The following is a 16,845-nucleotide window of genomic DNA, read 5'->3' as shown; positions in this document are numbered from 1 at the left end:
TTTATTAGATTTGACTCATCCATGTTGATTCTGTTTGAAGCTCCATTTCAAGTTTTATTATTTAAAAAAATACTATGGAAGTTAAATGCAACTTGAATCCTGAAGCTTCTGTCAAATGGCTATGTTACCTGACCTTTTTCATCTGCTCTCTAATTCTCTATGCACTTAATTTGTTGCTTTTTGAGAACTCGTAACCTTTTTTAATTTATCGCAAAGGTTCTAATTATGGGATTTACTGCCTAGATGTGAGCAATTAAACTGAACCAAATCCCACATGTTTTTATTTTATTTTATTAAAGTGCTAGGCTTTTTTGCAATATTTGATTCTTCATAAAAACAAAACAAAAAAACACAAAAGACAAACACCATTATTTGAAAACTGCATAATGCATTTAGTCAAGTTATGTTTGTGTGGTATTAAGACTTGTTTGAGTATAAAAAAAAAGGTAAAGTAAAATAAATCTGAAATGGATTAAGCATATTTTATGAATCTCTATACCAGGGAGATTTTTTTTCCTACAGACGTCCTATTTCCATCTAAGATGTGTTCCAGACAGAAGACTTGGCCAAACTGGCCCAACAGGAAAGAGCTCTTTGTTCTTTCTGTTGTGCTTTAGAAACTGACAGCTGGCTTTCCCCTTTCTGTTAAAAAACAATTCTGACTTTATATTTAAAAATAAACTAAAAAGCCAACTCTTTGTATTTGTTGTGATCGGATCAGACGAACCAGAAGGGATCACAGTGATCCTTTTGGTTCGTCAAGGTGCTTTCCCCCTCTGCTGACGTCTGCTGATACGCTCTATGAAAAAGAAGGAGCGCTTGTGCGCACACGTCCTCCAGCTGTCAGCTGGGTTTTTGTGCGGCTCCCAAGTGCGTTTATTTAGGCGTTTCTATCAAAATAAGCGATCACGATGGACACTTCTTACAGGTTTCCCGTTTTCTTTGAGTGTGAAAGTTTAAATGACGATCAGAGGAAGAGAGTTGAAAGTTACTTCCAAATTCGGCGCAAATCGCGCGGTGGAGAGTGCGGCTCGTTGACTGAGGTCCGGGAAAACTTTTACAGCATCGCTTTTAAAGAGCAAGAAGGTAAGACGCCGGATTTATCCACTGAAGTTAAAGATCAGTTAATGTGAAAGTGAAAGTAAAACTTACCAGGAAATTCAGTTTTTGAAAAATATTATCTAATATCTAATAAATTGTATTTTTATTGTTATACTGATGACCTTTAGCAGGCATATATTTTTTAATATGTGATTCAGATTTTCACTGCAGTTTCCTTTAAAAAACTGCATTTGTCCCTTTAATTTTAGAGATGCAACAAATTCAAAGATTCAGTTTCAAGTACTGTGAAGTAAAGAGGAGCTGTGCTTAAGCCCCTTTATCCTATCTTATTATTTTATCAGATTTACATCATCCTTCATATCTTATAGCTTAGCAAAGTGGCTATTAATGTAATGATCAGAGGAAGCGGACCCAGAATTCAGCCAGACCAGCAGAGGTTTCTTTAAAAAGAAGGATCTTTAATAACAGAAATCAAAAACAGAGACAAAATCCAAAAAGCCTGTCACACCAAAAACGGTAGAGAAACAAAACAGTCCAGTTGGGCAGTCAGGGCAGGAACAGACAGAAACAGGATGGCTCAGATCTCTGGAGAAAAGGGGTCAAAAATCCAAAAGCAAACCAATAAACAGAAACTTGCAGGAGGAGACTTACCCATACTCAACAAGACAACCTGGCACTGAACAAAGGAGTGAAGCAGGAATAAATAGGGGACTGAGCAGGCGAACAGAGTAGAAACCAATTAGAGAAAACAGGTGGAACTAATCAAAGGGAGGGAAGTGAAGCTAAGAAGGACTGAACAGAACACAAGCATATAATGCAAACTAGAACTAATACTAGGATAAGAACCAGGACAAAGTACAGAATAGAAACCACTAAGACTAAAACTCATGACAGGAAAAACTACAACCATACACAAGCTATAAAATAATCCAAACAAGACAGAAACCAAAAACTGAGGCAGGAGAGAGGCCTAACTGATTAAAAAACAAACCAAAACAAAACCCAGAATATGACAATGAACTAAAAACAAAACAAAACGCATCCAGTGGCTTACTGGAACAACCAACAAAACAATCAAAGAGCGGATAGAAAAGAATGCCAATGTAATATTAAGCTTTCTATTTCTTCGTTTTCCATAGCTAGTTCCTAATTGTTTTCCCTGCCGTTATTGTTTGGGTGATGCTCACATCTGCAAGCTTTTTTTTATTTTGAAGCAACTATTATATTACTGCAATAAATTATCAATAACATTTTAAAAAGCCACCAAGTGTTCATATACACCAGTTCCACAGATCAAAAGGGACTTTCGATCATGCACTGAGAATTGTGTTTACACCTAAAGGATGGGAGGTGGGTGGTGTGGGGGTGTCGTTGTTGTATAGGGCAAAATCTGGAGCTGCTGACACACACTAATAGTCTCTTCTGCTTTGACATCACATTGGGTATTACAGGATAGACTCACACAAGTTGCTCAGAGTATGTGAGTATGTAGAAAGAGTGAAATCAACAATTATATATAACCTGTAAAATAGAAGGGGATGCATATTTTTGGCAGGGAACCTTCAGATTGTAAATTCTCAAAATTAGACATCCAACGTAAGTGGATACTTTGATGTTACACATGCATTTTACTTTATTGTATTTGATATATTCAACCAGCTATGAACAAAATTAATGTAGTTATTTGGTATACTAAGAGTTCGCACAGCACTATTTTAGTTATCATCAAAAAGTGTATTGTAAGAAAAAAGTATTAAAAAGAAAAAAAGTTGAGTATGTCCTCTGGATAGGTTCTTCTTTGTTGAAACCTTTGGTCTCTTCTCCAAAAGATCTTTTCAAGAGATACAGGTAAACTCAGCCTTATAAGCAGTATATTTGTATAGTGGATCAAGAAATGTAAGTGTGACAATCATAACTCATTGCTCACATGCAAAAGAGGACCATCAACCTACCAACCAAACGGCCACTTGTTATTCCACTGGGGCCAAGTCATGCTCGCAGTAACAGCATTGTAAGGGGGGATTCAAGCTGGGAGCCTCCGCCCCTGTTTAATGAGGGGTGGTTTCTCTTCACAGAAATGGCTTCCATATTGCACCTTCCCCCAAAATAACCCAAGAATAAAAATCTGTCAAAACAGCATTCCCCTTTACAAACTGTATTTGTTAGAAAACAAAATCAGTCAAACATAAAGTGCAACGCCCTGCACTTCATAAATTGTATTTTTTAACAACATGATCAGCATACCACTTCAAAGACCTATGCTGTTTTGATAAAATAGTCAACACTGACAGACGGGGATCTACCGGTGTGCTATTCTGAATGGGAATGTCAAACCTACAGAACGGCAGAATACAATCCACAAATGAACAGGGAGACATTAACCCCACGGAGAAAAAGCCGCTTCAAATCCCTTTTTCTCTCAGATCTATGGTAGCTGACCAGTGCAAATGCGCAGCTAACGGCTAAACGTGCCACAAACTGCCAAACGTGCTGCACACACATGAAATATGCAAACACAAAAATAAATGCAAAAAAAAAAATGCTTGGATCACAGAAAATATACAGAAGCACAATGAAAATAGCTGAAAGGATCAAAAAACAAACAAAAAAAACAACAGCTTAAAAAAGCTGCAAATTGGCCTGGTCAATGGGACCAGGCCCCTCAGTAAAGACAAGCATGCTAATATTACTTATGTAAATATGCAGTTGTTCTGTACTATTGTAAGACTAGAGCCATAAGTTTAAAAAGAGATGTACAAAAACATGCCTTTTTTCATTCCATCTGTCCTTTCCTGGGGATTACATTAATGTCTTTACTGAGGGCCTGGGCCCACCTGACTTGATAGTTGACTACCCCTAGTAGTCTGGTGCACTTAGGTTTTTTTAAAGGGTGTTTAAAGGGTACTTGCAGCATTTTTCAGTTTGCTTCTCTCTATTTCCTGTGACTAGCATTTTTCTTTTGCAGCGTTTTTTGTGTTTGTGTGTTTTGAGTTTGCATCATTCAGGTGTCTGCAGTAAGTGGGGTGTTCAGCCATTTGCAGCATTTTTGCACCTGTTGACCACCACACAAGTCAACCTGTTTAAGTAAGTAAATCCATTAAATATAACCGTTAAAGCAAAGGTTTTGTAAGTTTGTGCATAGAGTCAGCTCAGCCAATGCGCAGAGGGGCACTGAACAAAGTCATGAGTTGATGAAAGAAAAATGGCTTGGTAAGTCATTAATTTCTATATGCATGATCAACACACATGCTTCCATACTTTTTGGACCTACTCTACACTGTAGTTGGAACCCTATTTGTTTCTGTTTCAGCTGTGTGTTGCTCCCATTTCTTAAAAAGTCAAGTAGACATCTCCACTCTTTCCCACCTTCTATCCACCTCTCCTACCTGCTGCGTTTAAGGAGCTGTGAGTGGACAAGACATTTGCACCAAGGGGACCCAAATGTCTAGCACCGCCAATGAATATAGTATTCAAAACAAAATGTGATATTGAAATGAAACTGCTGAGTCAGAGTACAGGTTTATCAGAAACAATCAGAAATCTTTCATGCCAACGAAAGGAACATGTCACAACTTGTCCTTCATTCTACTTGATCTCCTGGTTCCTGTTATAACTTGTGTTTCTCAACACAACAGAAATACATTTAACAAACATCTGTGAAAGAAATAATTCTTGTTTTTTATATTTTCTTTAATTTCCCCCTTTCAGATCAACAAAGAGTCCTACAGAGATCTGAGCATAAACTGGAGTTGACTGGTGCTACTTTAGTGCTGAATGTGCGAGACAGTGACAGACCCATTACCTCCCCTGACATTATTACTCAGCTTCCAGGCCAAGCAGCCAGGCCAAACCTGAATTCATCACCCACTTCTCTGGTATGTAAAATTCATGAAAAGTAAAATAAGGTTGCTTAATGAGTGTGCAAGGTGCTTAATGAGTTTGAGGAAAATGTTGCTAGATGTATTTATGATTATCTGGATGAACTTCCGCCAGTGGTAGTGGCAACATCAATGCCTCTGCCCTACTCAGCAGGGTGGAACAGCTGAGCCTGAGGTATCTTGACTGAGGAAGTCCTGTATGTGGTCGTTATGGTTCGCCGGATGACTGCAGTCGAGAATATCCGTGGTTCACCTGGTCAAACACACCAGGCAGGGGTACTATTTTTATCGATTTGGAGAGATCTACTTGTTGACCCAATTTCAAATCTGTACGATTTATCAATTGTCCCATCTGAGGGGCAATAGAGCATTTTGGCCATGCACATTTATTTCACGTGGGGGCAATCATCAACATAATAGAATCCATCTTGTCCTGCTCCTGCCTCAATGGTTTTGAACCAATTATGATTTTGTAGTGCCAAGACAGAGGGCCCGATAATTCAGCTAAACAACAGGAGTGGTTTCAATAAATTTACTAAAAAGGGAAGTTTCAATCAATGTTTGGAAACTTTATTCAGGGATGGGTCAAAACAAGAGGCAGAAGTGTGCAGAGGTAATACAGGGGCAAGGCAAAGAGCTTTGTCAGAAAATGGATCAGGAGATCAAAGTCAAGAATAGAGAAGCCAACTAGAGAGCCCGATAGGGGCAAGGCAAACAAGGAAATCCATACCATGAAGCAAGGTTACTGACAGGCAGGTAACCAAAAACGCTGGATGTTCTACTCACACAAATGGCTTTCGAGAATCTGGCAGAGACTGGCTGTATGAACCAGGCATATATAGGCAGGAACGCAGGCGAGCACTAATCAGGAAACTAGGAAAAGAACAGGTATCACTGCTCCCTCTAATTAGTGGAGCAGAGCTGGGCAGAGCAGAGAGGAGCACACAGGTAGATGGATCAAAACAAAATGACCCTAACTCCCATAAACTCACAGCAGGAAACTACATCGTTGAAGACCAAAGGCAATACAGTACCCACTCCTAAAAATGTGGATCTTGTTGGGCCTCTAGGTTGGTCAGGGTGCTGGCCAATGAAACTCCTTAATGAGACTCTTGTCAAAAATTAATAGACTGGGAATCCATGATTGCTTTTCAGGTCCTTACCCCTCCCAGTCCACTAGGTACTAAGGCCCATGGCCTTGTCTGTGAGAATGCAGAATATGTCTAACTATGTACACAGGCTCACCATCAAAAAGGAGAGGAGGGGTGTTGGAGGCAAACGCAAGGCTGGACCGGACAAAGGGTTTGACCCGGCCGGGACATATAAAACGTGAGATGAATCCTCATGGAGCGAGGTAGTTGCAGCCAAACTGACACAAGGTTCACCACTCTGGAGAGGGAAAAGGGACCTACAAAATGAGGAGCCAGCTTCTGACTCTCCAACTGCAAGGGCAAATCCTTGATGGAGAGCCAGACCTTCTCACCCACCTAGAATGTGGGAGCAGCGCTATGGGAACGATTTTGATGACTTGCCTCCAAACACGAAGGCATCTCATGGTGGCAGCATGGGCAGAGGGCACATTTGCATCTCTTTCATGAAGGTTGAACACCTGTGACTGATAACCATGACTGTGTAGAAGAGTTACAGACCGGTGGTACAGGACGGCATGGAGTTGATGACATGTTCCACCCAAGGTAAATTGTGAAACCACCTAAAGGTTCTTGGTTGTAGTAGATGCACAGCTTAGTATTCGCCTCCTGGTTGGCAACCTCTGACTGTCCATCTGCCTGTGGATGAAACCCAGAGGATAGGCTACCAGAAACTCCCAGAAGGGAGATGAACTTCTTTCATAGTGGCAAGAACTGGGACCCTGGTCGGAGATGTCAGAGGGAAAACCATGGAGACAAAACTCCTCTCGGACTAGGATTTCCCCAAGCTCTTTGGATAAGGGGAGTTTCTGCAAAGGAACAAGAAGGACCATCTTCAAAAACCTGTCAACAATGGAGAGGATGATGTGCATCTTTCAGAAAGGGGCTAGCCAGTGATGCAATCCATAGACAGATGGGCGAGATGGACAGGAAGTCGTAATTACCTAGAAGGCAGAAATGTGGACAGCTTGGTAATGCTGCATGCATGTCAGGCAAATACATATTTTCTGATGTCATGAGCCAGAGAATGCCACCAGAACAGGGCCAAAACCATCTCCAGGATCTTTTTCTGACCGTGACAGCAAAAGAGATGGGACTTATGACACTTGTTCAAGACCTTATGGATCAGATGGTCAAACAGGCAATTCTTGTGTCAGGGGCCGGGTGCTTCTGATGGGCATCTCTGATCTCTCTCTCCAAATCCAACATTGTGACAGACAATTGGGCCTAGTTTGGAAAGATGTAGTCATAAGTACCACCGGTCTGAGAACACTCCGCAGGTTCCTAAATCAGTGACAGGGCATTAGGCTTCATGTTTCTGATCCCAGGTCTGAAAGACAGTGCTAAATTCAGGTGACATTAAAACTTCAACTTTGTTTTAAAAACAGGGCCCACGTAGCCTGTAGAGGATTGAGTCTTTTGGCGAATCTGAGGTATTCCAGATTCTTATGGTCCGTCCAGACCAGTGGTCTAAAACTCCAGTCCTCAAGTGCCGGTGTCCTGCAATGTTTAGATGTGCCTCTGCTTCAACACAGAGTAGGTGAAGTACAGACCTGATGTGGGATTGATGGCTCTGAAGATCTTTAGGGAAGATCAGGATGCCATCCAGGTACACAGAAACATACTGGTCCACCATGTTATAGAGCACAACATTAATCAATGCCTGGAAAACTGCTGGGGCGTTCATTAACCCTAAAGCCGTGACAAGATGTTTGTAGCGACCTGTGAAGGCATTGAAGGCAGTCTTCCACTCATCCCTGTCTCTAATGTGAACCAGTTGATAGGCGTTGCAGAGATCCAGCTTTTTTAGGCACACGTTTTCCATGAATAGACTGGACCCACTCATATTCTTAAACCAGAAATTATGTTAGCTGACAGCTAGCAATTCATTTCTTTGGAGGGAAAAATGAACAAATGTACTATGTACATTTGACTATGTCAAAGCAAATATCTGATTACCTTTAATACTTTAATGTATTTTACTATCATATTCGTGGATAGGTACAACAACAGTTTAAAATTAATGCCTGTGGTGCTTTTTTCCACAGCAAGCAATGCAGCAGTCCAGTTTTCCTCCAAACCCTCCACCAAGTAGTGAAGAATATGAGCCAGAGCTTGACATTTATACTGCCGGTTACCTGGAAGAATCTTCAGAAGTGAAGGAAGAACTGGAGAAGCAGCTGGACTCATTTTCCTGCACTGCAGAGTTTTATCTAGAGGAGAGGAGAGCTTCAGTCAGGCGAGTAGCTCACCAAGGTGTTGTAGGGCAACACTATGAGGACTCTCTCAAAGGTAGAGCTTTGCTGCAGTCCTACATCTCTAATCAGACCACAGATAAGGTGAACATGGACAGTGAGACTGGGATGGCTGTTGTTGTAGGGGAGCATAACCAGGTACAAGCAAGATTAACAGATGTACAGTCTCTGTATGTTGAAAATGGAGGATCTTGTTCAGGTGACACACAAACCACTGTTCGTCAAATTGGTGAGGCAAAACTGCGTCTCCTCTGGAAAGAAATTGAATGCAGTTTAGGAAAAATCTTTCCAGCACTGAAAGTCACACAGGCTGATGAGGGTAAGATAATTTTGGTGGGGTCAGTAGAGGAAATTTTAAAGGCTGGTGAGGTTATCACCGATAAGGAGAACCTAGTTTTGGAGAGGACAATTACAGACAAAAGCCCACACTTTATGGCCTTCTTGAAAAAGGTTTATGGTGGTCCAGGGGGGCTTTGTGACTTTTTAGGAGTTGCTAAGAAAGTGGAGGCAGAAATAGGGGGAAAAACCCTACACCTTTTCTCCTTCAGTGTCACTGATTTAAATGAAATTTTAATTCTGCTCCAAGAAAACTTTAAGGAGGTGAGGTATGATATTCCCAACTGCCTTGTTGTGCCTCCAGAACTTTGTGAAAAGTTGAAGTCCAGGACAAATGACATGAACCAAAAGCAGTATAGAGCTAATGTTGTTTTTGGTGCAGATGGCACTGTGCATTTGCTCGGCCACTCTCAAGAGGTTGAAGAGCTCAGTGAAATTGTAGCGCAGTTTATTTTGGATCAGGCAAGCGTCGAAGGGAAAGTCATTCTCCCTTTCCGTGAGTTGGTTTATCTTCTACCAGAGTTTCTGCATATGCAGGGGTTTGACTCTTCAGGTGTTACCTTCAGTCCTGTTGCATCTTCTAGCCCCATGGTGTTGCTTGAAGGTTCATGCAGCAATGTGACCAAGGTCAGGAACAGGCTGGGTCCACTTCTTGACTCTACTGTGATCAACAGAGTGACCATTGACCTGCCAGGGGCATCAAGATATTTTAACGGTCCTTCTGGAAGAGATAGTCTCTTACAGGTTGCACATTCTCGAAGGTGTCTCATACAGCTCGATGAACAGCATCTATTAGGCAGACAGCATACTGATCTTGCTAAATACAATCTTCGACATGGGCTTCAGGTGATGGTTTGTCAGGGTGACATAACAAAACAGTATGCTGATGGAATTGTAAATTATGCCAATGAAAATTTAAACCACTTTGATGATGTTGGTGCTGCATTGAGTAAAGCAGGTGGTCCTCAAGTGCAAAAGGAAAGCAAAGCTCTTGTAAAACAGACTGGAAAAATTGCTGTCGGTGATGTGGTAGTAACTACAGGAGGGGACTTGAAGTGCAAGAACCTGCTGCATGCTGTTGGACCTGAAAGTGGAAAGGCAAGTGGCAGAGAGAGGCATTTGTTGGAGAAAACTGTCCAAAAAGCTCTTAATTTAGCTGAACTGATGGAGTTTAAGTCTATTGCCCTGCCATGTATTAGCTCAGGCATATATGATGTTCCCATCAAGGTTTGTTCTGAGGCTATTGTGACTGCAATTAAGGAGTTTGGTAGTCAGGGTGAGCGAAGTCTTAGCAAAATCATACTGATAGACGATAGGAAAGAAGTGGTGAGGGCTATGCAGGAAGCATGTGACCGCCTTCTGCCAGGAAAAGATTTGGGACTCAAGATTGATGTCGCTGGTCAAGACACAGCAAACGGAGCCACTGCCGAAGTTCCTGTACAAGTTGAGATTGTTCAAGGAACAATTGAGAACCAACAGGTACAAATCTTTGCATATGAGTTCAGCTGCACAAGTTAATACTTGATTTTGGATATTTGATATGCTAATGTACATTAAGGTCAACTCCAGTCATTTACTCAATGTGATTATAAGGTTCTGTTGAACTGGGTTCTATTAAAGTGTTCTGTCCTAGGCGGATGCCATTGTATCTCCCATGGTTGGCCATGATCCTGTCTCTACACGCATCGGTAATATTTTAACAAGAACAGTTGGGCCACAGCTTACAGAAAAGTTCAATAAGGAAGCAGGAGGGGCAACATTGCCAGGTGAAACAGTTGCAGTTGAAAGGTTACCTAGTCTTAATTGTAAAGCAGTCATCTTCCTCAACCTACTGACTTGGGATAACAGCCAACATGGATCTGCAGCCCAGGTGAAATATGTCTTTGTAATTTGATCATCAACTATTTCAAACTAATGGTTATTTTGCTAACAATAACACACACCCTGTGAACTCTCCAGGTGCTGAGGCAGGGAATCAAAAAGATAATGGATACTTGTAATATTAAAGGCTACAGCTCAGTTGCTCTTCCAGTGCTTGGGACTGAAGCTCTCCTTCGTTTTCCACACAACTTGGCAACTAGGATTCTTCTGGAGGAAGTTTCTGCGTTTGAAAAAAAGCGAACCAGCAGGTCGCCTTTCCTAGTCCGAATTGTTGTTCACCCTATGGATAAAGAGTCAAGCAAGGTGATGAAAACGCAATACATTTTTGCACTAATTCCAGTGGCTTAGTTCACTTTACACTAGATAGGGCTCAGACGTTTTTATATTTCTACTACAGGCCCTCCAGTCCGCCCAGGTCGCATTGCATCTTAGAGGATTTAGAAATGATCTTAATCCAAGCCAAGGTTGGTTTATTTTGTGTTTATTTTATGATGCTTCAGTTTCTTCCCAGATTAACCTTACAATATGTGTTTCACTAAAGTGTCAATTTTTTTTATTTAGACTGAGACTTTTTACTAATACAAAGATAGATTGATTGTTGGCTGCAAAAAAACTTCAAGTTATTACATTTCAACCATGTTTGAGTCATTTCATGCAAATGGACAAAGATAGTACTGAAATAAGCATTGTCATTTGAACTGCAGTTTGCATTTGATAAAATAACATACATGAATATTGCAGCATCAGTGGTTTTTGTATGATTGCTTAGAGTTGACTAGAATGCTCTAAAACAAGATGACATATCAAGACCTTTCTTAAATGGTGTTCCTAACAGAGTGAAACTTAGGGTTAAATTAACTCCTTTAAACTCCAATGAGGTCCACATACTTTGCTGAAAGAAACAACCATAGCATGAGTGCTATATTTCCTTGATACATTTCTAATTAAAGGTAGCTAAAAAAATAGCAACTTGATATTGATGGAAATATTGCCAGAAAACAAACACAGCTAACCAGTTTAACATTAATTATTTTATTGTGAGTGTAAAAGCATATTCATATTTGTATTACTTTTTTAAGCTTCCTTCTATCGACATGTATCCATAACTAATGATGAGATGACAGCCATGATGGGTGGAGTCAAGCTTCAGATCCTCCAGGGTAACATTGTAGCTGCAGGAACTGATGTTATCGTCAACACAACTGACTTCACTAACCATCAGTCTGGTATGATCTGAGTGTTTGCACTCAAATTAAAAAGCATTTTTTTCCAGGTATATCTGTTTTCAGTAATATTTAATGCTTTGAATCCATAGTTTTATGATTATTCTTTCCAAACAGGTGTGTCCAACGCCATTCTGACAGCAGCAGGGCCAGCAGTCCTCGCAGAGTTAACGCAAGGTAAACCCAGGAATAAAAATATTATAAACAGCCATGTTAGGAAGTTTTAGGTTTGGACATTTTTTAAACAGAAATCTTTTTCGAAATAATAAGATAATACAATAAAAGACTATGGTAGTAATCACCACCAAGGATCAATTTTACATAATTAAAGTGTATGCTGTATTTATGTTTTCAGTGGGCGTTCCCGCAGACCTCATCCACTCAACACAACCTGGATTGCTTGGGTGCAAGGAAATCATTCATGCTAGTTTTAAATCCAACTCCGATGTAATCCGCAAGACCTGCAAAAAGATACTGAACTTGTGTGAGAGCAAAGGATATGGCTCAGTGGCTTTCCCAGCCGTTGGTACAGGTTTGTGCTCCATTAAGATGTGTGATTCTGTTAGTGCTGAACAGATTCAGGAAATATGGCATTTTGCTTAAAACTCCAATAAATATTGTGTAGAATCAAGCAAAGTGAATTCTTAAAATAGAATAAACAAAAACTAAGTTGATAAATCCGATAACATGATCTCAATAGCATGTTGAAAAACTGTGTGAATTTACAACTGAACTGTCTCTTCTCCTTTTTAGGACAGGGTGGTTTGAGTGCTGAGAATGCTTCTAAAGCGATGCTGGATGGCATGGCCTCAACAATCAGGGACATAAATCTTACTTCTCTCTCTCTCATTCGCATCGTCATCATGCCAGAAGCGGTTTTCCAGGCTTTTAGGTTAGATATAGACTTTGGAGTGATCACAATATATTATGGTTTGATTCAGAAGGCTTTGTTTCACGCTCCTGCCCTGTTCTTACAGATCAGAACTGGAGAGTCGCTTAGGAAAGATTGTTCAGAGCCGCCTCAGCCTGAAAGGTTTGCTTCCATTTCTAACATTTTCATCAGTTAACATTTTGAACATGAGTTTTCTTTTCTCCCACAAACAACAACATCACAATCAACTGAATTGATAAAAAGGGATTTGGATGAATTACTGTACAATTAGATTGAGAATTTAAAACTATTGGTCGGAGATTACGTTTATTTTGCGATATATCAATATTCAAAAATGTATGATTCAGAACTGATTTACAAATGTTACAAATTATCATTAACTAGTATGCGGCCCAGATAGCTTAAAGGGGACATATCATGCAAATTCCTATTTTTTGCCCTTAAATACATTTTGTTGTGTACTTTGAGTCTCTATGACTCACAATCGAATGAAGTCTCTCTAGAAGCTGTGTAGATATCTGTAAATTCTGTTTTGGTCATATTCTTTCCAGCCATTCAGGTTTCTCTGTTCGCTGTTACATTTTTTAAACAATTAAGATACCGTATTTGATGCAGAACCATTAAGCAAAGTCTTGGATTCCAGCTAATCAATTTCACAAATCCACCATTTTATTTACCACTGCGATTTTGTAGTCAATTCAATTCAATTAATTTTTATTTATATAGCGCCAATTCATGAAACATGTCATCTCGAGGCACTTTACAAAGTCAAAATCTATCATATTATACAGATCCTTCAGGATCCTTCAGTCAAGGCTGAAGGATGCCGAAGGCGAAGGATCCCGAAGCTACAAGTGGATACGTGAAAATGTTCAGTTGTTGGGTGCATTAACACACATAAGTCATTACACTGTCCCCCAGCATACTATACAAATGGCCGAACAGGGTGGAGTGGAACAGTCTGTGACCTGGAGGGATGGAGGGGTGTAAAGTGCCTCAGTTGCACAGTCCCCATCAAAACGAGTTACTCTAAGATGCAAATACAAAGAGAGGTATAACGTGGGAAGTGTGTGTTTGTGTGTGTGGGGGGGCCCTTTTTGCAGTTCCACTTTATAAAGACCACAATTGAATGATTTAAATGTCAAAAGGAATGACTCAAACGTATATGTCCCCTTTAATGCTACTCTTATTTTGAAGGAAGGAAGTTGTTTTGACAGTGGTGTTGACAGTTAGCGGATAAAAATTGCATGTTAGCCTCATCACTGAGGTATACAAACAACTGAGAGATTCAATGGATGTGTGATTAAACAAGCTTTAAAACAACTATGGTTTGGTACTGTCACAGAGTGACAAGATAGGAATAATTTGATAGAATTTTGGAAAAGCTGTGATTATCTCTTTGTTGCTAGTGACATAAAATTTGTCATCTGCTTTGTAGCTCTTGAAGTGAATTCATAGACTGCTCAAAGGTGAACTGAATCATTTTTTTTACAGAACAGTTTAAAACTGTTACATTTGTGAAAACATAATAATGGTAGAATTGGAAAAGTGGAAAAATTGTAACAGTAGAATAGTCAAATCGGAACAGCAAGACTTTATGCTCTCTACAAGTTATATTAAACCAGATTGGGATTTGTGAAATCCTAATTGTATTTGTAAAAAAGAAAAAATTTCAAATTCTTAGTTTTCCCAAAAACATTGTTACAATCTTGTCTCGTGTTTGTCTGACAAACCTATTATTTTCTATCAACCACCTGGAAATATTCTTACAACTGTCAGATATTATAATAGGGGTGGTAGCTTTTGCACAACTCTACCAGTAAGGGATTGGGAAAGTTGTTGTTTCACAGTTCATGAATTACAAATTCTACTCATTGTGTTAAGTTAAAAAGCAGACAATTGACATTTTTCCCCTTATTGCAGACAAAGCTAGACAACGGCTGAAGAAGATGCAACAAAAGTGTTCTAGATTCTCAACTTGGTTGTCAAAACAAGACCAATCCTTCATCTCTTTAAATCCCCAGCAAACAGTTTTGTGGGTAATCAGTTGTGGTCCAGATGTCACCAAGGCAGTCAAAAGAGATTTGGAGCTGATTGTGCAGCAAGAGCTTTTTGAGAGCACAGTGGATGTGCATAGTTTCCACAAGCTAGATGCTATAGAGTTGGACGCAGTACAGGCAAAAATCAAAGTCAAAGGAATAAGTCTGGAGCAGAAGACAATAACTGCTGGTACATCCAGGGGAAGAGATCGGTCAGGGTCAGGGCAAGATGTGTATGTCCTGAAAGGTTTAAAGGAAGATGTCTTGAGTGTCACTGAGCTAATAAACAAAAAAGTCCAGAGAGCCCTTGAAGAAGACCTCAAAGATAAGGAAGATGTGATGTGCGCTCTTACCATCCAGTGGGCAATGAAAGATGACAATGGAGAATGGCAAGAGCTGAGCCTACGTGAAAACTACATGTTGGAGGATGCTCACTCACAGGAAAAAGTGTCTGTGGAGATGGAGATGCCTGATGGCAGGACTCTCAATGTAAACTTAAAGTCACTGGAAGCCACAGACTGGATAACTGGGAAAACATACAAACTGCAAAGGACACAGTCTGAAGGTAGGTCATGAAAGGGCTTAGTTCTGTTTTAGACACACAATAAATGTGGGATTTCAAAATTCTTTTGGGCTAATTTCTGCTTTAGCTTTAGAGTTACCACCGCACTGGGAACCTATGCACAACGATGTCTTCAAAAAGGTAGAGTTGCTGCCTAACTCTCAGGAATACCAGGAAATAGCTGGAGGCTTCCACAAAACTACCACATACAAAATTCATAAAGTAAGTATGCTCACATTATTCCACCGTTATAACAACAAAAATTAAATTGACAGAAATAAAAGAATTGTAACTGCCTTTTTTTGTGTGGTCACAGATTGAACGTGTGCAGAACATGTACCTGTGGAACGCCTTTAGCTTGTGTCGGCAGCGTATACTAGCCAAGAATGGTCCAGCAGAACTTGGTGAAAAGTTCCTCTACCATGGCGCATCTGCAGAGTCCTGCTACTGCATTGAGAGGGGCAGATTTGAGAGGAGTTATGCAGGAACACATGGTAAGCTTTGCCTAACTGCTATAGCTTCAACCTAAAAATCTTTTTTGCAAATTTTTTAATGCAAATATCTTACAGCTGGTGCATTCGGAGAGGGAGTTTACTTTGCGGTCAATGCAAATTACTCAGCTGATCGTTATTCCCCAGCGGACCCATCAGGAATGAAGAGACTGTATGTTACTCGAGTTCTTACCGGCCGTTACGCAGTTGGTGATTCCTCCAAGAATGGTTCTCCTCCTCGTGGTTCAGACCATATAGACTGCTTCGACAGCTTGGTGAACAACCAACAACAGCCTGCAATATTTGTTATCTTCTCTGATGACCAGGCCTACCCAGAGTACCTCATCACATTTAGCTGAGGAGAAATGTGCATTTTCTTTGTGAAACACTGCAAAAAACAAAAAACAAACTTATAACCTTTAAAGTACTTTTTCGAGTAATACATTTATTTAATGCTTTTTGTTTTACTTTTTTATCCTGTTGTGAGAAGTATTCAACTGCTCTTCATACAGCAATAATAATGTTTTGTAAGAGACATGATGATTCTGGACTGATAATTGTTAAAATATAGAGAAAATTCTGTAGTATCTGATTCTGAAGATTCAAAGAAAATGAGTACATAATGTATCATCATCACAGGCCATGCAATCGTACTGTAAGAGTCTGTTAATTTAAGGCACGTGTCAAACTCAAGGCCCGCGGGACGAATCCAGCCCGTCAAGGCAATCTATCCGGCCCTCAAGAGTCAAAAAAAGGCATATCATGTCATAAAGTAGAGGCATAGTGTATAAAGTGGCTGACACTGTGCCTCCTGTAGCAAATGTTTTTTTTTACTGTGTAGTAACAGCATCCTGCCAATAGATGTCAGTTTTTCCACAACGCATTAAAATAACCCAGAAATATCCAAAAATAGAGAAGTGATGCAAAATGATGGGTTTAAAGTGTAACTCATCCCAATATCAAATTTGTTTTTGGTTTTTTTTGCACATAAATTGTATAAACTTGGCCTAAGGGCACTACTTTTATGTTTTTGTGCATTTTAATGTAACTGGGATGAAATTCTGAAATCAAAAGTGTC

At 40.0% G+C, this 16,845-nt stretch overlaps 1 protein-coding gene across 1 annotated transcript; it reads left to right on the top strand.

Annotated features, from left to right (window-relative positions):
- Nucleotides 1-850: 850 nt before the first annotated feature.
- Nucleotides 851-16,571, top strand: LOC105924349 (protein mono-ADP-ribosyltransferase PARP14). The gene is made up of 15 exons (XM_036146024.1): nt 851-1,086; nt 4,771-4,937; nt 8,137-10,158; nt 10,313-10,549; nt 10,639-10,863; nt 10,958-11,024; nt 11,640-11,786; nt 11,901-11,960; nt 12,139-12,315; nt 12,537-12,675; nt 12,761-12,816; nt 14,599-15,279; nt 15,365-15,498; nt 15,593-15,770; nt 15,846-16,571. Exons 1-15 carry the CDS (start codon nt 912-914, stop codon nt 16,124-16,126), a joined length of 4,746 nt encoding a protein of 1,581 aa, XP_036001917.1. The 5' UTR covers nt 851-911; the 3' UTR covers nt 16,127-16,571.
- Nucleotides 16,572-16,845: the final 274 nt, after the last annotated feature.

Source organism: Fundulus heteroclitus, chromosome 14, assembly GCF_011125445.2.
Source record: "Fundulus heteroclitus isolate FHET01 chromosome 14, MU-UCD_Fhet_4.1, whole genome shotgun sequence".
Taxonomy (NCBI): Eukaryota; Metazoa; Chordata; class Actinopteri; order Cyprinodontiformes; family Fundulidae; genus Fundulus; species Fundulus heteroclitus.
This window is presented reverse-complemented; position numbering and strand designations above follow the sequence as displayed.